The 20,660-nt window shown below is 54.0% G+C and overlaps 1 protein-coding gene and 1 long non-coding RNA gene across 3 annotated transcripts in view; one reads left to right on the forward strand and one right to left on the reverse strand.

The window, feature by feature from the left end:
* Positions 1-20,660, forward strand: part of RAB11FIP3 (RAB11 family interacting protein 3) — a 97,889-nt gene that overhangs the window by 63,536 nt on the left and 13,693 nt on the right. The window contains exons 5-9 of one of the 2 annotated variants that reach the window (XM_007980131.3): positions 3,558-3,707; positions 5,842-5,976; positions 11,217-11,252; positions 17,502-17,595; positions 20,100-20,203. In XM_007980131.3, coding sequence (XP_007978322.3) covers positions 3,558-3,707; positions 5,842-5,976; positions 11,217-11,252; positions 17,502-17,595; positions 20,100-20,203 — 519 coding nt within the window. The remainder of the gene's footprint in view (positions 1-3,557; positions 3,708-5,841; positions 5,977-11,216; positions 11,253-17,501; positions 17,596-20,099; positions 20,204-20,660) is intronic. The other variant, XM_007980139.3, reaches the window with a different exon arrangement.
* Positions 564-6,175, reverse strand: LOC119621143 (uncharacterized). The gene is made up of 3 exons (XR_005237666.2): positions 6,089-6,175; positions 3,865-4,115; positions 564-2,412 (listed from the first exon to the last, which is right to left on the reverse strand). It is a non-coding gene; the product is annotated as an uncharacterized lncRNA (long non-coding RNA).

Below are 20,660 nucleotides of genomic sequence, written 5' to 3' on the forward strand. Positions count from 1 at the left end.
CTGGCCAACGTGGTAAAACCCTGTCTCTACTAAAAATAACTAGCTGGGCATGGTGGCATGCGCCTATAATCCCAGCTACTCGGGAGGCTGAGGCAGGAGAGTCGCTTGAATCCAGAGAGGCAGAGTTTGCAGTGAGTCGAGACTGCACCACTGCATTTCAGCCTGGGCGACAGAGCAAGACTCTGTCTCAAAAAAATATAGGCCGGGCACGGTGGCTCAAGCCTGTAACCCCAGCACTTTGGGAGGCCGAGACGGGCGGATCACGAGGTCAGGAGATGGAGACCATCCTGGCTAATATGGGGAAACCCCGTCTCTACTACAAAAATACAAAAAACTAGCCGGGCGAGGTGGCAGGCGCTTGTAGTCCCAGCTACTCGGGAGGCTGAGGCAGGAGAATGGCGTAAACCCGGGAGGTGGAGCTTGCAGTGAACTGAGATCTGGCCACTGCACTCCAGCCTGGGCGACAGAGCAAGACTCCGTCTCAAAAAAAAAAAAAAAAAAAAAATATATATATATATATATATATATAACTCTTTTAGGGGACACATATTTTGAAAAGCTCATTTGTGACCGGATCTGATTGCTAGCTAGTGTTACCCATCTTCTGTGGACCTGGCATGGAAAGCGCGTTGGGCATCCGTGTGCAGACCGTCTGGTTTATGCAGCCTCTCTGCCGTGCAGCGTGGGCCTCTCTGCCGTGCAGCGTGGGCCTCTTGGTCCCCAGCATGACCTTGCATGTGGGCCTTCTCTGTTCCCGTCACGCATCAGGAAAAGCTGTGCTGAGGAGAGGAGGAGATGGGGTGGGGAGGGGTGCTGAGCCCCTCGTCATTGCTTCTGAGGGAGTAGCAGGTTTCACTACAGTGGCCCGGGGAGGGGGAAGGGCCTCCTGGCTGATGGACCAGTGTGTGTTTTCCTCTTGCTGATTCTCCTCCCCTCAGAGGGCAGTTTTCTATCACAGTATCTGAGCCTGTTGGTAAAACAAGCACCCAATCATAAGAAACAGAAAATAGCGTCTTCCTATAGCATAGCCTAATTTTAGATGGTGGCTGTGGAAGGGAGGCACGCCTGCCTGTCGCTGTGTAGGAAGGGGACTGATGCAGACAGGCAGACCAAGTTGAAGACCCTATCGGGAGTCTATGAAGTGGCACACGCCTCCCGGTTTTGGTTTCTTTGTTGTTTTTCTTTTCCTTTTTTTTTTTTTTTGAGATGGAGTCTCGCTCTGTCGCCCAGGCTGGAGTGCAGTGGTGCAATCTCAGCTCACTGCAAGCTCCACCTCGCGAGTTCACGCTATTCTTCTGCCTCAGCCTCCCTAGTAGCTGGGACTACAGGCGCCCACCACCGCGCCCGGCTAATTTTTTTTTGTATTTTTAGTAGAGACGGGGTTTCACCTTCTTAGCCAGGATGATCTCAATCTCCTGACCTTGCGATCCTCCCGTCTCGGCCTCCCAAAGTGCTGGGATTACAGGCATGAGCCACCACGCCCGGCCTCTGTTTTTTTTTTTTTTTTTTGAGACCGAGTCTCGCTCTCTTGCCCAGGCTGGAGTGCAGTGGTGCGATCTTGGCTCACTGCAAGCTCCGCCTCCTGGGTTCAAGCAATTCTCCTGCCTCAGCCTCCTGGGTAGCTGGGACTACAGGTGCCGCCACCTCGCCCGGCTAGTTTTTTGTCTTTTTAGTAGAGACGGGGTTTCACCGTGTTAGCCAGAATGGTATAGATCTCCTGACCTCATGATCTGCCCGCCTCGGCCTCCCAAAGTGCTGGGATTACAGGCGTGAGCCACCGTGCCCGGCCCTGGTTTGGTTTCTGTATCATTTTTACTGAAAGCATGCGTATTTAAGGCCATGGGATTCATCCTGAGCTGTCCCAGGAGTGGTGCGTGGTGGGCATTTCTGTGGGTGTGAAACTGGAACTTCTCACGGCTGAGCACAGCAGGTCTGGACAGAGCAGAGTACGTGGTCCTCCTGACTCTGCCCCCTTCTCCTGGGCACGAGGAGTCGCCTCTCTCTCCCAGGCCCCTTTCTTTCCTGGAACGAAGCAGCACCTGGCCTGCACGGCAGGTTCTCCTGAGGACTCCTGGGGAAGGGGTGGGAGTGGGGAGCGCTGGAGCACAGGAGCCGCTGCAGGCACAGCTGTTTCCCGTTGCCTCGGCCACTGTGTTTTCCAGAACTTGGCTGTGGGGGAGTCACTCTCTTCAGAAGGAGGACGGGTACTTGGAAACCCCTTCCTTTTCTCCGTTGCAATTTGCTGTTAAGTTTTAGATTAAAGTAGAAGTTGGAATTCCATCGCCCAGTGGTTGCGTGAGGACAGCAGCTCCCTAGAGAAGAGGCGAAGGTGCTTGAACCCAGATGTTGGTCTGTGTGGAACTGTGCTGCCTGTGTGGCGCTGTGGGACTCGTGATGTGGGAGGCACACTTGCTGCAGAGTGAGGAGAGTGAAGAGGCTGGAGTGTTTGAAACAACTGCATGTTTGGCTAAGTAAAATGTTTTATTAAAATATATTTGGGCTGGGCGCAGTGGCTCACACCTGTCATCCCAGCACTTTGGGAGGCCAAGGCGGGCAGATCACGAGGTGAGGAGATCGAGACCATCTTGACTAACACGGTGAAACCCCTTCTCTACTAAAACTACAAAAAATTATCCGTGTGTGGTGGCAGGCGCCTGTGGTCCCAGCTGTTTGGAGACTGAAGCAGGAGAATGGCATGAACCCTGGAGGCGGAGCTTGCAGTGAGCTGAGATCGTGCGCCACAGACTCCAGCCTGGGCGACACAGCAAGACTCCATCTCAAAAAAAGAAAAAAAAACCAAACTGTTTCTTTACTTGTTATTTTTTTTGAGACAGGGCCTTGCTCTGTCACCCAGGCTGGAGTGCAGTGGCATCATCACCGCTCACTGTAGCCTCGACCTCCCAGGCTCAAGCGACCTTCCCACTTCAGCCTCCTGAGTACCTGGGACTACAGGCGTGTGCTTCCACACCTGGCTGATTTAGAAATTTTTTTTTGCAGTTGAGGCCTCCCTCTGTTGCCCGGGCTGGTCTCAAACTCCTGAGCTCAAGCCATCTGCTCGCCTTGGCCTCCCAAAGTGTTGGGATTACAGGCGTGAGCCATCGCACCCAGCCCACCTTTTTTTTTTTTTTTTTTTTTTTTTTGAGACGAGTCTCACTTGTTGCCCAGGCTGGAGTGCAGCAGCACCATCTCGGCTCATTGCAAGCCCTGCCTCCTGGGTTCACACCATTCTTCTGCCTCAGCCACCCGAGTAGCTGGGACTACAGGCGCCCACTACCAAGCCCGGCTAATTTTTTGTATTTTTATAGAGACAGCGTTTCACTGTGTTAGCCAGGATGGTCTCGATTCTTGACCTCGTTATCCACCTGCCTCGGCCTCCCAAAGTGCTGGGATTACAGGCTTGAGCCACTGCACCTGGCCTTTTTTTTTTTTTTTAAACGTGACTCCCAGGACTCACGTGTGGCTTGTAGCACACCCTCTGGAAAGCACCTTCCACACCCGCAGCTTGGGGATGCCTATGGCCTTCAGTCAGAAGACATCATTTCTGTTTTACTTTGTAGGTCTCACCCCCATGGCCAGTCTGTCATCACGGTGATTGGGGGTGAGGAGCACTTTGAGGACTACGGTGAAGGCAGTGAGGCAGAGCTGTCCCCAGAGACCCTGTGCAACGGGCAGCTCGGCTGCAGCGACCCCGCTTTCCTCACGCCCAGGTAACGACACCTTGCACCAGCACACCCTCCTCCCTCTTCTTCCCGTGGTTGATTATAGGAAGTTTCCCTTTTTGGTTCGTACGTTGGTAAGAGAGAACTTACTTTCCTTGATGTCATGTGATTAAGTAAACTATATTCAAAAATTTAAAATTTATACCTGGATTTAGGAAAGCTGGGTGAAGTCCCTCTCATCCAGCTACATCCCCAGATCCCTGCATTTCTGAGGCTTCAGCAGAGTGTTGTGGCACAGAGCTGTGTTTGGACACTCGGCTTGCAGGCTCCTTAGCCGTGGGCCGTGGATCACATGGTGGGCTGTGCAGGCTTTTGAGGGAGGCCTCGAGATCACAAGTGAGTCTTCAGATTCATTTCCTTATAAATATCTGACATCCCAGCTGAAAAGCTGTGACTCTAAATAAATAGAAGCATGACACGCAGTGGGTGAGATGCCTACTCACAAACGTCCAGAGTCCTCTTGGCTTGGATCCAAACATGGGGTCTGGGTACGCACGTCTGAGGGCTTGGGGCTCCCGCGTGGGAGTCAGTCCCTCGAGGACGCTCCTGAGTTCAGGGAGACCCTCGCCTGGCTGATGGGGCTGTTACTTCAATCCCTTCTCCCCTTTGCTGCTAGGTTCTTGTTGTCCATCTTTGCCAGCATTCAAGGCCGAGTCTCTTTAAGCAGGCACAAGAGTCTTCCCTTGCCTGCCACCTGCCCGCTGTTACCGAGGCCCAGGGAACCCGGGTGGAGGGCGGTGCAGGAGGGGCCATCCCTTGAGCTGAGCAGCTCATCTGCCCATAGGGTCCCCCTCCTTTCGTTTCCCATGTGCCCTCCCTGAAGCCACCCATCAGCCCTGGGTGTGGGGACCCTGCATGGATGTCCCGTGTGCTGGTTGGTCCCGGGGAGCGTCCTGGGAGAGCTGTGCGTGAGTGAGGCGTCGCAGGCGTCCTCAGAGGCAGTGTGCTTGTCTTTGGCACTGTCCTCTCCCAGTGGGCGGTGGTGTCAAGACAAGGGCCAGAGGACTGGGCGTTTCTAAACTTGTGTCTCTGGGCTTGGTAATCACCTCTTCCTACCTGTGTAGTTCCTCCCTGTCTCCTGTGCAGTGTTTTCATTGTTACCTGTTTCAAGTGTCATCTGTGCTACATTGTATGTTTCACTTTTCACCTTTCTTTACTTGAGCTTCCACAGCCTGTGGGTCCCAGTGCCCAAGATGAGGCTGCCTTTGCTCCTCTGCCTTCGCGTCGCAGACACAGCACCCCCTGCCAGTGCCCCAGAAGCCCTTGGAGGTGAAGTCACAGGGAGGTTAGCTAGCACCACCACGATACAGAACCCTGAGTTTTAATGCAGGTCGGTTTTTTGGTTTTTTTTTTTTTTTGAGACAGGATCTCACTTTATTGCCCAGGCTGGAGTGGTGCCATCATGGCTCACTGCAGCCTCAACCTTCCTCAGCTTCCTGAATAGCTGGGACTACAGGTGTGAGCTACTACAGCTGACTAATTTTTGTATTTTTTGTAGAGACAGGGTTTCACCATGTTGCCTAGGCTGGTCTCAAACGCCTGAGCTCAAGCGATCCACCCACCTCAGCCCCCCCAAAGTGCTGGAATTACAAGCATGAGCCACCATGCCTGGCTTTAATGCACATCTTAAAAATCAGAAAACTATTGTAGATTTATCATTCATGCATAGTTTTTGCTAGAGGTGATTTTTGGAGTAATCATAAATATAGTACAGTAAGTAAAGTTTACCTGGAGATATGGTTTGCTATCACGTTGATGTGTTTCTGGCAAAAGAGAAAGCAGTGTGGTTTTTTACCTTCTTTTTAAAGAAGGGCTTTTGCTTTGCAAGGAAGCTCTCAGGCTGCCCCTGCTTTCTTCTGGGCACCTGACCCAGAGGAGCAGGTGTGTGCGGGGCCCCCTGCTGCTCGAGCTGGTGCCTGTCCTGGGCTCCTGGAGGCAGCTGAGGGGTGTGGGCTCACTGCGGTCTAAAGGCAAGAGCCAGAACATTGCATAGCTCATTCTCTCTCCACGTGCTTTTGTTCCACACCATGTCCCGTCCTGTCCCCCTCAGCCCCTTGTGCAGAGTCACAGATGACCCCACGGGTCCCCATCCTCTCCTGAACGGATGCTTCTGTCTCTCTAGCACTGACCCTCTTGCCGCAAAGCTGCACAGCATCCTCACTGATGAGGCGTTTGAGTTTTACTGTAGCCAGTGCCACAAACAAATCAACCGCCTTGAGGATCTTTCCGCCCGCCTGAGTGATCTTGAAATGAATAGGTAACTGATGAGCGCCTGGCCTTGCTGTCTGTTCCCAGGGTGTGGGGGATCCCGATACCCACAGCCCCCCACAGCCCCCCACAGCCCCCCACAGCCCCGTTGAGGGCCTGACCTGACTCCGGTGCTTCCTGAGGCCTGGCCTGGTTGCCGCGAGGCGAGCAGGAGCCTTTCAGGCAGCGAGACTCTCCCTGGGGCCCCGCCTCCTCCCCTGCACGCCGCGGGCCGCCGGCGCCCCACCTCCTCCCCTGCATGCGCAGCTCAGGGCAGCGCTTGTGTTGGTGGAGAAAGTGATCAGTCTTTGCAAGCTGTGCTGTCTGTCCTGTGTGTGAAAGAGGATTCTTTCTGCATTTTACTAAAAGATTTCTTTCATTGAGCTCATGAGACAGAATTGGGAATGTTAAAAGATTTGGTCTTTAAGAACAAATGTGTAAACAGCTTTCAGGATTGTTAGTATCAGTGGAGTTTTGTGTACTCACAGTGAGCCTGTGAGGGAGCTGACTGTGTCTCGGCAGGGGAGCTCTGTGGCTGGCCCCATGTCTAACCCGCAGTTACAGAAGACAGTTTTGGGTGGTTTGCACATATTGACGTGCCTATTAGGCATTGTGTTGATTTTGCCTGCGGTAAAGCCCATGGGGAAGCCCCTGGGTGGACAGCCCTCGAGGAGGGTCTGGTGAAGAAATGGGCCCCTTTGGAGCTTTCCACAGCAGCCCTCGCCTAGCAGAAGAGGTGAGTGAGCACGCAGGCTCATGCTGGCAATCCAGGATGGCTTCCTGGAAAACGAGCCCTGGCCTGTTGGGAGGGTTTGTAAAGGTGGCAGAAAGGTGAGCTACCGTTATGGTTCTAGCATGTTTAGAGGTCTTTGTGAAACTGCTTACTGTCTGGAGCCTGCTTCTGTCCCTGCCCCCAGGGGGCTTCTGCCAAGGCCAACCCATCCTTGCTGGTGGGTGCTCACTGCTCACAGCCTTGTTGAGGCTTCTGTCCTGCCTCTAGTTCCATTTCCAGGGCACTTAACTCTTCTTAGGTTCCATGAAATGCTGTGAAACACAGGGCCTCCAGCCAGTGCCCATTCAGGTGGAGAGGATGCCGGTGAGGCCCGGCACTGATGGCCATTCTGGAGCATCGGGGGGTCTTGGCAGCACTGATGAGAAAGCAGAAGTGCTCTTTGAAGAGGGCCTTCCTGGGAGACTTGAGGCCATCCAGAATCTGGTGATTCCAAAGATCCGCTAGCCTCTGTTTGAGGGGAAATCAGTTTTCGCCTGCTGTATTTGTTTAGCTAAGGGTTCAGGGCTCGGTGATGATGGCTCATCCTGCTTGGGGAGGGGTCATTTGTTCTTCCCACACAGAGACTTGCCCTCCCACCCACCGATAAGTTGAGTGCAAGCATATCATCTCCGTATGTGAAAGTAAGCCTGAAGACTCAGGTCTCGTCTCATTCTCTGAAGATTTTTGACATAGAAGGGATTTTTTCCCACATTGAGAACTAGCTCCATGATGGCCATGGTCACCTCTGCTGGGCTTTGTGGGTTAGAGAAGGGACTAGGATGTAGCTAAGTACAACCAGCAAGTCCTGTGGAGCCTCACGTCCAGGTTCTGCCACCCCTTTTCCTAAGACTCTACGAAGCGGGCCAGGCACAGTGACTCACGTCTGTAATCCTAGCATTTTGGGAGGCTGAGGCAGGCAGATCATTTGAGGCCAGGAGTTTGAGACCAGCCTGGCCAACATGGTGAAACCCTGTCTCTACTAAAAATATAAAAATTAGCCAGGAGTGGTGGTGCACGCCTGTAGTTCCAGCTACTTGGTAGGCTGAGATGGGAGGTTCACTTGAACCCAGGAAGTTGAGGCTGCAGTGAGCCAAGATTGTGCCACTGCACCCCAACCTGGGCGACAGAGCCAGACTCTGACTCCAAAAAAAAAGACTCTGCCAAGTGGTTAATATGCTATTCAGTTCAACACAATCAGGGCACACAGCTGCCAGTGAGAACATTCTCCCCAGAACCCTCAGTGGAGGAGATCTGAATCTTGCCTTTTAGTTTCCATGGACTTGCCCGAAAGCAAGCTTATTTGGTCATGCTTTGTGGGTGACAAGAGGTGATTTAGTCCAGACCACCTCTGGAAGCTTTAATATCGGATACGATGTCCAATCACCTCAGAACAGGCCAACAGCTATTTCATTTTCCAGGTATCCTGGAGCCTCTAAATACATTTCATTTTGTAGAAACTAAGAAGTGTGCCTTACATGGAGGTATATTTTCTTTTTTCTTTTTTTTGAGACAGAGTCTCGCTTTGTTGCCCAGGCTGGAGTGCAGTGGTGCGATCTCTGCTCACTGCAACCTCTGTCTCCCAGATTCAGGCGATTCTCCTGTCTCAGCCTCCCAAGTAGCTAGGACTCCCAAGTATCTGCCACTGCACTGGCTAATTTTTGTATTTTTAGTGGAGACAGGGTTTCACTGTGTCTCAGTCTCCGGACCTCGTGATCCTCCCGCTTCAGCCTCCCAGAGTGCTGGGATTACAGGCTGAGCCACTGCGCCTGGCCTGCCTGGAGGTATATTTTCAAATTACAAACGCTGTTGCTGGTCTGCCAGTCCAGGCCCTGAGAAGTAAACTGAACGTTCAGTAGGTAAACTGAACGATGAGTCGGTCCTGTCTTATTAGTTCTAGGGAGTCTCAACAATAATAATAGGATAAAATTAGATTTGTATTCAGCCTGGGTGCGGTGGCTCATGCCTGTAATCCTAGCACTTTGGGAGACCAAGGTGGCGGATCACGAGGTCAGGAGATCGAGACCATCCTGACTAACACGGTGAAACCCAGTCTCTACTAAAAATACAAAAAATAAGCCGGGCGTGGTAGCAGGCGCCTGTAGTCCCAGCTACTTGGGAGGCTGAGGCAGGAGAATGGCGTGAACCCAGGAGGTGGAGCTTACAGTGAGCCGAGATCGCGCCACTGCACTCGCGACAGAGCGAGACTCTGTCTAAAAAAAAATAGACCTGGCCGGGCGCGGTGGCTCAAGCCTGTAATCCCAGCACTTTGGGAGGCCGAGACGGGTGGATCACGAGGTCAGGAGATCGAGACCATCCTGGCTAACACGGTGAAACCCCGTCTCTACTAAAAAATACAAAAAAACTAGCCGGGCGAGGTGGCGGGCGCCTGTAGTCCCAGCTACTCGGGAGGCTGAGGCAGGAGAATGGCGTGAACCCGGGAGGCGGAGCTTGCAGTGAGCCGAGATCCGGCCACTGCACTCCAGCCTGGGCGACAGAGCAAGACTCCGTCTCCAAAAAAAAAAAAAAAAAATAGACCTGTATTAAAATACACATTATTAGTCTCCAATCAGGAAAGGAGAGCCACACAGTAATTTGAACAAGGAAAGTTTAATACAAAGAATGGACTGGGTGTGGGCTGAAATCCCAGTGCTTTGGGAGGCTGAGGCGGGAGGATCACATGAGCCTGAGAGGTTGAGGCTGCAGTGAGCTGTGGTTGCACTACTGCACTTCAGCCTGAGCGACAGAGTCAGACCCTGCCTGTAAAAAAAGGTAATACAAACAAACAAAAAATTTTAAAAATCATTAGGGAAAGAAAAAGAATGACTGCCACAGGCTATGGGAGTAATGAGGCACTGGTTGGGATGAGTAAAAAGAACTCTGCAGAGCATAGGGATAGCAGCCACAGGAGCAGCCGCCACCCAGGGCCCGGGCAGAGCCCCCCAGCTGCAGCCACTGCTACCCAAGGCTGAGGTCTGTAGCAGCTGCAAACCGGGCGGTGGGGACACCACCGTGCTGTGAGGGCTTGTGGGGAACCTGCCTCCTGGCTGCCAGGAAAGCTATTCTGTTGCAGGATGCTTGCAGAGTCACCCCCTAGAGAACAGCTACCCGAATGGGGTCGGGGAAGCCCCTGGTTCTGGCTACAGTGGGCAGGATGCTCCCTAGAGTGGGGGCTAGGGAGGCAGCGTGTGTTGGAGGGCCCTGCAGAGAGTGGTCAGAACCAGGAGGCAATCCTCTTCCTGCTGTGTTCGCTCCACGGCTCCCTCTGCTGATGACACGCAGCATCATGGAGGAGGAGCCTGCTAAGGGCCCAGCGCTGTTTCTGCAGGGCCAGTAAAAAGGATGGGCTTGGAGCTGAGGGGCTCTACATTAATACCTGGCACAGCAGCTGATTCTCCTCCAGCAGATTTTTTTTTTTTTTTTTTTTTTGAGACAGAGTTTTGCTCTTTGTTGCCCAGGCTGGACAGTGGCGTGATCTTGGCTCACTGCAACCTCCACTTCCCCGGTTGAAGCGATTCTCCTGTCCCAGCTTCCCGAGTAGCTGAGATTAAAGGCATGTGCCATCACGCCCGATTATTTTTGTATTTTTAGTGGAGACAGGGCTTTTCCACATTGCCAGGCTGGTCTTGAACTCCCGACCTCTGGTGATCCACCCGCCTCGGCCTCCCAGAGTGCTCGGATTATAGGCATGAGCCACCATGCCCGGCCCCTCCAGCAGACTTTTCTGCCTGACCCTGGAAAGAAAATCGGGTGTTTTTGAGACAGGTAGGCTGAAGAGAGATGTGGCTTTGTGAGTTCCAGGATCTTGATGGTTCTCAGGCCTTGGGGGTGAGGGTGTCTTCTTGCAGGCTGAGGCTAATAGTTTAGCAGCTATACTGTAAAATACAACTTTGGACCTCAGAAATGAGAGAGAAGGTAAGTTTGGCTCATGTGCCACTGCAGATGGTTAAATCAAACAGTTGATGTATAATTGGCTACATTTACTGCCCTGAAATGGCAATGGGAAAGGTGTCCAAACTGATACCTAGGCAGGCGTTCTGAGCATGATGCATCAGTGCCTAAGTCGAAGTCAGCGGCAAACTCTCCTGTCATAGTGGGACCTGGGGTCACTTTTCACTTGGGGGTCTCCGAAGGCCAAGCGTTTGGGGGTAATTTGGCTTCAGAAGCATTGGGACAGTGCAGCCAGCTGATGGGACCAGGTGTGGCGCTGGCCCCTCAGTCGCAGTCTGGGGTGGCTGCATCTGGAAGCCTCTTTGGGGGCTGGAGTAACGAGACGTATGCGGCCTCATCCCAGCACCCCCGTGTCCTTGCTGTTTTGCTGAGTGAGCGTTTGTGCATGGGCTTGCCTGGGGGGCCCTGCATGCCGGGAGCACTGCTGAAAGGCCGCCCACCCCGTATCTCCACAGCCTGAGTTTCCTGCTTCCTCCTGCTCCTCTCTGTCTGTTCTAACAATTTTCCTGTTTATTTTGTTTTCTGCACAGTCCGACAAAGCGGCTCTCCAGCAAGAAGGTGGCAAGGTAGGTGGGTCTGTGGTTCCTGCTGAAAAACGTTCTGAAGTGGATAATTAATCATAGTTTTTAAAAAAACGTTTTAGGAAATGTTCTTTTCCGAGGTATTTTTTAAACTCCTGCAAGTTACTTTACATGGTTTGGGGCTGAAGGTATCCTGAGGGAGTGTTGGGAAAGGGGTTTCCAGGGCTGTGAATTTGGACCCGGATTTGTGACCGGGAGGTAGGTGTCAGAGCTTTTGGTGCCGGGCCTGTTGAGTGTTCACTAAGGTCTGGAAGGGGCCACCATCCCCAGATGTCTGCTCTATGTTAGTTCTGAGGTACCGAGACCCAGTGAGGAGCCTGACTTCTCAGAGCCAGGTCTGGGCAGCTCCCCAAGGTGAGTTGAAGGTGAGGGGTGGGTCTGACTCCAATTCCTAAAGACCATTTCGTCATTTTTCAGCTTTGCATAGATCTGTTGGCTTCCTGCTGTGAAAGATGGCAACATAACTTTTATCTTCCTCCCCTGCCAGTTCTTACCGAAATAAGCATGCAGGGTTAAGGCCTTTCCTAGGGAGCCACGCAGTGTGGCTGCTGGGCGGCCTCTGTTGCCATCAGAGACTGGCTTCGCGTCTTTATCTGCTTTGCCTTCCCTGTCCCCATCCTGCTTCGTGGCCCAGCCTCTGGCAGGGCTGGGAGACGCCTCTCCGGCTTCCTCTGGAACATCCCCCCCCGGAGCCTCCTGTGGTCCTGGATGGGTCTCCCCACACCAGTGAGTTCCTTTGTTTCAGGGGTTGGATCCTCTAGCTCCCTGGCTCTGTCTTCCTTCTTGTTTGTTTTCTCCATTTTTTGTCCAGCACATCTTCCTGTAGCTTCTTGAGAAAAGGGGTACTCAGGAGATAAACTTGAGCCTCGGTTGGTTTGGACGGTGAGTGTGGATCGTCTTCCTGTAAGATTTTTGACGGCATTGCTTATGTTCTAGAGCTAGAGTTGCTACCCTGAGGTTTAACCTTTCTGACTTGGTTTCTTTGTGACCAGCCTGGGCAACATAGTGAAACCCTGTCTCTACAAAAAAAATAAATAAATAGATAAATAGATAAATAAAAGAAAAATAGGCAAGATCTTGCTGCGTTGTCCAGGCTGTCATGCAGTGGCTATTCACAGGTGCAAGAATAGCTCTGACAGCCCCAGACTCCCTGGGCTCAAGTGATCTTCCCAGCTCGGCCTCCCAAAATTCTGGGATTGGAGGTGTAAGCCACCACACCCAGCCGGAGACAGAAACCTTTTGTTTTCCGTTTTCTTTTATTTTGAGACATGGTCTTGCTCTGTCACCTGGGCTGCAGTACCGTGGTACAATCACAGCTCACTGCAGCCTGTACCCCTTAGGCTCACTCCATCCTCTCACCTCCTCCCCCTGAGTTCCTGGGACTACAGGTGTGCATTGCCATGCCTGGCTAGTCTTTTAATTTTTAATAGAGATGGAGTTTCAGTATGTTGCCCAGCCTGGTCTTGAACTCCTGGGCTTAAGGGAGCCTCCCACCTTGGCCTCCCGAAGTACTGGGATCACAGACATGAGTCGTCACACCTGGCCATGGATGGAAACTTTTTTCTTTTTGTTTCTCTTCTCTTTTCTTGGCTTTCTTTTCTTTTTGAGACAGTCTTGCTCTTCCTTGCTCTGCCTTGCTCTGTGCAGCGAAGTGATCACAGCTCACAACAGTCTTCACTTCCCAGACCTCCCAAGCTCAAGCGATCCTCCCTCCTCAGCCTCCCGAGCAGCTGAGACCACAGGTGCATGCCACCATGCCCAGATAATTTTTAAATTTTTTGTAGAGACAGGCCCCGACTGGTCTTGAACTCCTGGGCTCTAGCAGTCCTCCCACCTCGGTCTTCCAGAATGTTGGGATTACAGGCATGAGCCACCGTGTCCCACTTGTTTTCCATTTTCTATCATTTTAGGGGCGAGGGGCTAGAGGAAGCAGAGGTGAATGTCATCATGCATTTTTTTCTGTCTTCTTGCTCACCCCTTTCAGAAAAGCATTGAGCTGGCCAGGCGCGGTAGCTCACATCTGTAATCCCAGCACTTTGGGAGGCCGAGGCGGGTGGATCACCTGAGGTTGTGAGTTCAAGACCAGCCTGGCCAACATGGAGAAACCCCATCTCTACTAAAAATATAAGATTAGCCAGGTGTGGTGGCGTGTGCCTGTAATCCCAGCTACTCAGGGGGCTGAGGCAGGAGAATCGCCTGAACCCTGGAGGCAGAGGTTGCAGGGAGCCGAGATCGTGCCACTGCACTGCAGCCTGGGCAACAAGAGTGAAACTGTGTCTCAAAAAAAAAAGAAAGAAAGAAAAGCATTGAGCTCTTAGGAATGTGAAGTGAATCCCCAGCTATACTTCTGTTACCACTTCAGCATCACCTTCCTCCCCACTTCATCATCTTTTACTCCAGACAGGCTGCAGCTGGTGACATGAAAGGCCAGTCAAGGCCAGCTGAGGCATCTCCTTGAGGCTTCCTATGCCTAGGATGGGGCGCAGCCTGCAGCTGGCTGTCACAGCCTCGTGTCAGAAACACCGTTTAAAATTTAATGTTTCCTTCATGGGTACCCTTTGGTATTAAAAAAGCCCAATCTGGTCCAGGCACGGTGGCTGACGCCTGTAATCCCAGCACATTGGGAAGCCGAGGTGGGCGGATCATGAGGTCATGGGCCCGTCGAGACCAGCCTGACCAACATGGTGAAACCCCATCTGTACTAAAAATACAAAAATTAGTCAGGCGTGGTGGTGCGCACATGTAATCCCAGCTACTCAGGAGCCTGAGGCAGGTGAACTGCTTGAACCCAGGAGGCAGAGCTTGGAGTGAGCCAAGATTGCACCATTGTACTCCAGCCTGGGCAACACAATGAGACTCTGTCTCAAAAAAAAAAAAGCCCAATCTGCAGTTATCTGAGTTATCTGTAGTTATCTGAGTTATCTGTAGTTATCTGAGTTATCTGTAGTTAGAGTTTACAAAACAGAGGCATGTTGTGCAGTATATCTATCCACATGTAAATGTATATATGCAACATTTACTCTGCTGTTTTGCCCCAAATCTGCCAGAAGAGGCTAAGGAAGCGCAAAATAACTGTCTGTGATTCGCTTCTCACAGTTCTCAGCCCTTCGCGCTGCACTGTTGCTGAGATGGTGGGTTTTGCCGGCAGCCATTGTAGCCCCTGGGCTTGGCTGCCTTGTCACCTCCCTCAGCCTCGTTCTGTCCCTGTCGGTGAGATGGAAGTGATTTTCTCCAGTCAGCTGTGCGTGTGCAGGGACAGGGGCTCCAGGCAGAGCCGAGTCCATCAGGACAGGAAGAAGTGCTCACAGCAGGCAGGCTCCTAGGGCCCTGGGTGGGAGGCCTCAGGGATCCCTGTACCTCCTTGCTCACCAGCCAGGCCTGACCTACTGCCCTTTGGGGCAGATCAGGCTTTTTCCACAGCTCCCTCTCTGAGGGGAGGGTTCTCCCAAGTGAGGGTGTGGTGTAGCTGGAGAATCCCTCTTCCTGGGGGATTTAAATAAGCAGCCCGGCCGGACACGGTGGTTCACGCCTGTAACCCCAACACTTTGGGAGTCTGAGGCGTGCAGATCATGAGGTCAGGAGTTTGAGACCAGCCCGGCCAACATAGTGAAACCCCATCTCTACTAAAAAATAAAAAAATAAAAAAGTTAGCTGGGCGTGGTGGCGGGTGCCCGTAATCCCAGCTACCTGGGAGACTGAGGCAGGAGAATCGCTTGAACCCGGGAGGCAGAGGTTGCAGTAAGCTGAGATGGCACCGCTGCACTCCAGCCCAGGTGACAGTGCAAGACTCTGTCTCAAAAAAAAATTTTTTAATAAATAAATAAGCAGCCCCACACGCCATGCTGAGGACCCTCTGCCTGACACGGGTGGCCGTGTGTGGTGGCTGCACGCTGGGTGCCTGGGGATGGCCGTGCCTCCTGTCCCCAAGTCAGACCCAGAAGTGCCTAAGCCTCTAGGACAGCTCAGAAGTACTGACAGGCCCCAGGCCATGGCCTCTCCTCAGGATAGGCTCTGGGTTGCAGCTTCCTGCCTGGAGTGGCTCATGTTTGGGGGCAAGGTCATGGGCGTTTAAGAGCAGCGACTGGCCAAGAACATGATCTGTGTCAGCAGCAGCTTTTGAGAATCTGATGAAATTCCCAGGGCCCCAGAAGGGCGCTGGTGTGTTCCAGCTGGTGCACGTTCTCAGGGCTTGTCTCCAGGGGCAAAGATACCTTCTTTTTTCCTCCTCAGAGCGTTTATGGGGAAAAAGATGGAAATGTTCAAGCCCAGTCCATACTAAGAAGCAAATCAAACTTCATACACTTGGTAGACATTTTCAGTGGAAAAACACTAACATTTTATGGAATTCTTACCCTGCTATGTCCCTAGCCAAGCTGTTTGTATGCAGGACCTTGGTCCAGCCTTAATTGCCTGTACACCCCCATTTCACAGGCAAGGAAGCTGGGAGAAAGTCCCCCCATTTCACAAGCAAGGAAGCTGGGAGAGGGTCCCCCCATTTCATAGGCAAGGAAGCTGGGAGAGGGTCCCCTCACTTCATAGGCAATGAAGCTGGGAGAGGGTCCCCCCACTTCATAGGCAAGGAAGCTGGGAGAGGGTCCCCCCACTTCATAGGCAAGGAAGCTGGGAGAGAGTCCTCCTACTTCATAGGCAAGGAAGCTGGGAGAGGATCCCCCCATTTTACAGGCAAGGAAGCTGGGAGAGGGTCCCCCCATTTCATAGGCAAGGAGGCAAGGAAGCTGGGAGAGGGTCCCCCCATTTCATAGGCAAGGAAGCTGGGAGAGGGTCCCCCCATTTCATAGGCAAGGAGGCAAGGAAGCTGGGAGAGGGTCCCCCCATTTCATAGGCAAGGAGGCAAGGAAGCTGGGAGAGGGTCCCCCGTTTCATAGGCAAGGAAGCTGGGAGAGGATCCCCCCATTTCACAGGCAAGGAAGCAGGGAGGGGGTACCCCATTTCATAGGCAAGGAAGCTGGGAGAGAGTCCCCCCATTTTACAGGCAAGGAAGCTGGGAGAGGGCCCCTCCATTTCATAGGCAAGGAAGCTGGGAGAGGGTCCCATTTTACAGGCAAGGAAGCTAGGAGAGGGTCCCCCCATTTCAAAGGCAAGGAAGCTGGGAGAGGGTCCCCCATTTCAAAGGCAAGGAAGCTGGGAGAGGGTCCCCCCATTTCACAGGCAAGGAAGCTGGGAGAGGGTCCCCCCATTTCACAGGCAAGCTGGGAGAGGGTCCCCCCATTTCACAGGCAAGGAAGCTGGGAGAGGGCCAGTGCTTTTTTACAGTCACGCAGTTGTGAGCATCAGGCTATCAGCCCGGAGCCTGGCTCGGTACTGAGGCTCCCAGGATGTATAAAGAACCGAACGTGCGCCTTTGCTGTTGGCTCTTCTGTGCGAGTGCTCTGAGAGTTTCCTGTACTCCCGGCAAGTTCGGGTTGGTGCAGATTCACCACAGCGAATTTGGCCCTGTGGTGACCACTAGCACACGCTTACTGCGCGCCGAAGTTCACACTCCCTGGAGCAGCTCCTGCCCCAAGGCAGCAGCCTATGGGCTGGTTGCATCCACACAGGACCACGAGGCTATGTCCCGGAGCCTGGCCAGGAGGTAACCTGGCATGGCCTGCAGGGCTGGGGATGCGTCCACAGGAGCTGGTGCCGCAGAGGACACGTGTGTCTGGTGTCTTCCTGGACTTGGTTGGACCAGTTTCCCAGTGTGTCCGTGAGGCTGACACTGAGTGAGACTTCCGGGATTGACACTTTTCCTGGGACCCTCACTGTTCCTGCCGCAGAGAGCACCTGTGAAAGTCCGAGATGAAGAATGTGTACAGGGGAGGTGTATGCAGGTCGAGGTCCTGAGCTGATGTCTCACGGGCCTCTGGTAGAGACGAGATTGTTCGTGTCTCTGTGAAGAAGGACACGTTTTATTGCTGCCAAGTACAAAGTCCTCTGCCACTCGCTGGCCGGTACTGAGGTCGTGTTCTGTCAGGTTCCAAAGAGCTCCAGAAGGACTCTGAGACCACAGAGCACGGCCTGCTTTCTCCCAGCCCCTGGTAAAGATGTCCAGCCTGGGACCTCCCCTGTATATAATGCTTTAAGTGGGAGAAGACCACCACCCAGATCAGGGGAGGACCTGTCCCCTACAATGCTGCCGCCTGCTTTTCAGATTAACTTGGGAGTGCTTGTGCTGACGGAGCTTGTCCTATGGTTTTTCCCTTTCTTCCCTCTGTTACTGTTCCTTTTCCATAGGTACCTGCACCAGTCAGGGGCCCTGACTATGGAGGCCCTGGAGGACCCTTCCCCCGAGCTCGTGGAGGGCCCAGAGGAGGACATTGCTGACAAGGTAGGTCCTGCAGGGCTGGGTAGTGGCAAGTAGGGGATTTAGACACAGCCATGTCTGAGGGCCTCTGCAGACATCCCGGGAGGTGGGGACAGCACAGCCAGAGGTGACCCCATGTCATCCAGGGCTCCCCAGACCCTCTGTCCAGCCCCAATGCTCTTTGGCAAGTTTCCCCAAGGGATCTTGTGGGCATGTGATAAAAAGGAGTCTTCCTGTTGTGCACAAAGGGCCAGCTGGGAGGGGTGGACTGGGCAGTGAATGAGAGCCCTCAGGGATCCCACCCTCACTGTGTCTGAGTTGGGTTGGGGGCCCATGGAGACGCAACCTGGGGCACCCATGATTTGGGAGAAGAAGGCTGCCCCTGCAGTGACTGCAGAGCCAGCAACCTGAGGAACAGGGTTCTCCTGGGGACTTAAATGGAATGGGTGACAGCAGCCAGGGCAAGGCAGCCTTGCCGTGGTCAAGACCCGCTTTTCAACCCAATGTGGTGGCTCATGCCTGTAATCCCAGCACATTAGGAGTGGGATCACTTGAGGTCAGGAGTTTGAGATCAGCCTGGCCAACATAGTGAAAGCCCATCTTTACTAAAAATACACGTTAGCCAGGTGTGCTAGCGGGCACCTGTAATCCCAGCTACTCGGGAGGCTGAGGCAGGAGAATCGCTTGAACCTGGGAGGCAGAGATTGCAGTGAGCTGAGATTGTGCCACTGTACTCCAGCCTGGGTGACAGAGCAAGACTCTGTCTCACCTCCTGTACTCCCTTACCTCCTGTGTCCCCTTCACTTCCTCCTGTACCCCCTCAATTCCTCCTGTACCCCTCATCTCCTGTACCCCCTCACCACCTCCTAGACCCCCTCACCTCTTCTTGTATCCCCCTCACCTCTTCCTGTACCCCACCACCTCCTGCATCCCCCTCACCTCCTCCTGTACCCCACCACCTCCTGCATCCCCCTCACCTCCTCCTGTACCCCCCACCTCCTCCTGTACCCCACCACCTCCTGCATCCCCCACCTCCTCCTGTACCCCCCACCTCCTTTTGCACCTCCCACCTCTTCCTGTACCCCCATCTCCTCCTGTACTCCCTCACCTCCTCCTGTACCCCCTTACCTCCTCCTGTACCCCCTTACCTCCTCCTGTACCCCATCTCCTCTTGCACCTCCCACCTTCTGTACCCCCATCTCCTGTACCCCCTTACCTCCTGCACCCCCCACTTTCTCCTGTACCTCCCACCTCCTGTACCCCATCTTCTGTATCCCCTCACGTCCTCCCATACCCCTCACCTCCTCATGTACCCCCTCACCTCCTCCTGTACCCCCTCACCTCCTGCACCCCCCATCTTCTGTACCTCCCACCTCCTCCTGTACCCCCTCACCTCCTGCACCCCCCACCTTCTGTACCTCCCACCTCCTCCTGTACCCCCTCACCTGCTCCCACACCCCTCACCTCCTCCCACACCCCTCACCTCATGTACCCCCTCACCTCCTCCTGCACCCTCTCACCTCCTGTGTCCCCTCACCTCCTCTCCTGCGCTCTCATGTCCTCCTGTACCCCCTCACCTCCTCCTGTACCCTCTCACCTCCTCCTTTACCCCCTCACCTCCTCCTGTACCCTCTCACCTCCTCCTGTACCCCCTCACCTCCTCCTGTACCCCCCTCACCTCCTCCTGTACCCCCCTCACCTCCTGCACCCTCTCACCTCCTCCTGTACCCCCTCACCTCCTCCTGTACCCCCTCACCTCCTCCTGTACCCCCCTCACCTCCTCCTGTACCCCCCTCACCTCCTGCACCCTCTCACCACCTCTATCCCCCTCACATTCTCCTGAACCCCCCTCACCTCCTATACCCCCTCATTTCTTCCTGTACTCCCTCACCTCCTGTATCCCCTTACCTCCTCCTGCACCCCACCTCCTCCTGTACCCCATCACCTTCTGTACCTCACCTCCTCTTGCACCCCCACCTCCTCCTCCCTACAACTTCTCTAATATCTCAAGTCTGCTGACCCAGGCTGAGTCCTCCTCTGCTCCCTTTACTCCTCCTCCTACCTCTGCAGGTGTCTGACTTTATCTTGATGTGAACTCTCTGAGGGAGGGAGGGACTGAGACATGAGTCTGTTTGTCCCTTGCATCCATGGGCACCTGGGCTGCCTCTGTGAGCTGCATCTGGCTGAGCAGAGACCCAACTGTGTGTTGGGGGCAGAGTCTTGCTGCCCGTGAGCCAGCCAGTCCAAAGGCACCCCCTGGGCCTCTAGCTCTCGGAGCTGCGGCAAGTGTGTGCATTTGTGGTGTCGAGATGACAGTACTTCCCAAGCCCCCGGCCCCATTAGGAGCTGCATCTTCTTGGGTTTATGGGACAAGTTCCAAGGGTAAGTTGGATCCGACACCAGCCTAGCTAGGTGGATCTGATTCTGTGCTGAGAAAATCCCCAGGCGGCCTCCCAGGTAGTTCCCTTGGGGGTGCAGGCCCTTCTGCTTCTGACTACCTGACCCTGAAGCCTGGTCTCATTGCCAAGGTCGTCTTCCTGGAAAGGCGTGTGCTGGAGCTGGAAAAGGACACGGCGGCCACTGGCGAGCAACACAGCCGCCTGAGGCAGGAGAACCTGCAGCTGGTGCACAGGTGAGCCTGGGCCAGGAGACCTGGGCCTCTGCGTAGTGCCTCCTGTGCCCCCCTGTCAGCCCCCATTTGCTTCTCTTTACCTCACACAGCAGGGGCTTGGCCACCGGCCCATCCCAGGGTGGACGCCAGCCGAGGGGGTGGTGCCAGGTGGCCATCTGAGCCTGCCCATTGGGCTGCAGGCAGGAGACTCGAGGCTCTGACTGGTGCTCTCGTGGGGAGTTGTCCATGAACCCTACACACACAGAGGGCCAGAGGAGGGCACTGCCTCCCTCTCGGGAGTGTGAGACCTGACCCTCCCAGAGGAGGAGCTGACTGCAGACCCACGCAGTGCCCAGCCTCACCAGCAGGCCTGGAGGCGCAGCTCTCCCATCTGGTCCATACGGGGGTGCCCATCCTGGAAGAATGCAGGTTAGGGAAGCTGCTCAGCCGCAGAAAGCGAAATGAGCAGAGACTGCTG

The sequence above is a fragment of the Chlorocebus sabaeus genome, chromosome 5 (genome assembly GCF_047675955.1).
Source record: "Chlorocebus sabaeus isolate Y175 chromosome 5, mChlSab1.0.hap1, whole genome shotgun sequence".
NCBI lineage: Eukaryota > Metazoa > Chordata > Mammalia > Primates > Cercopithecidae > Chlorocebus > Chlorocebus sabaeus.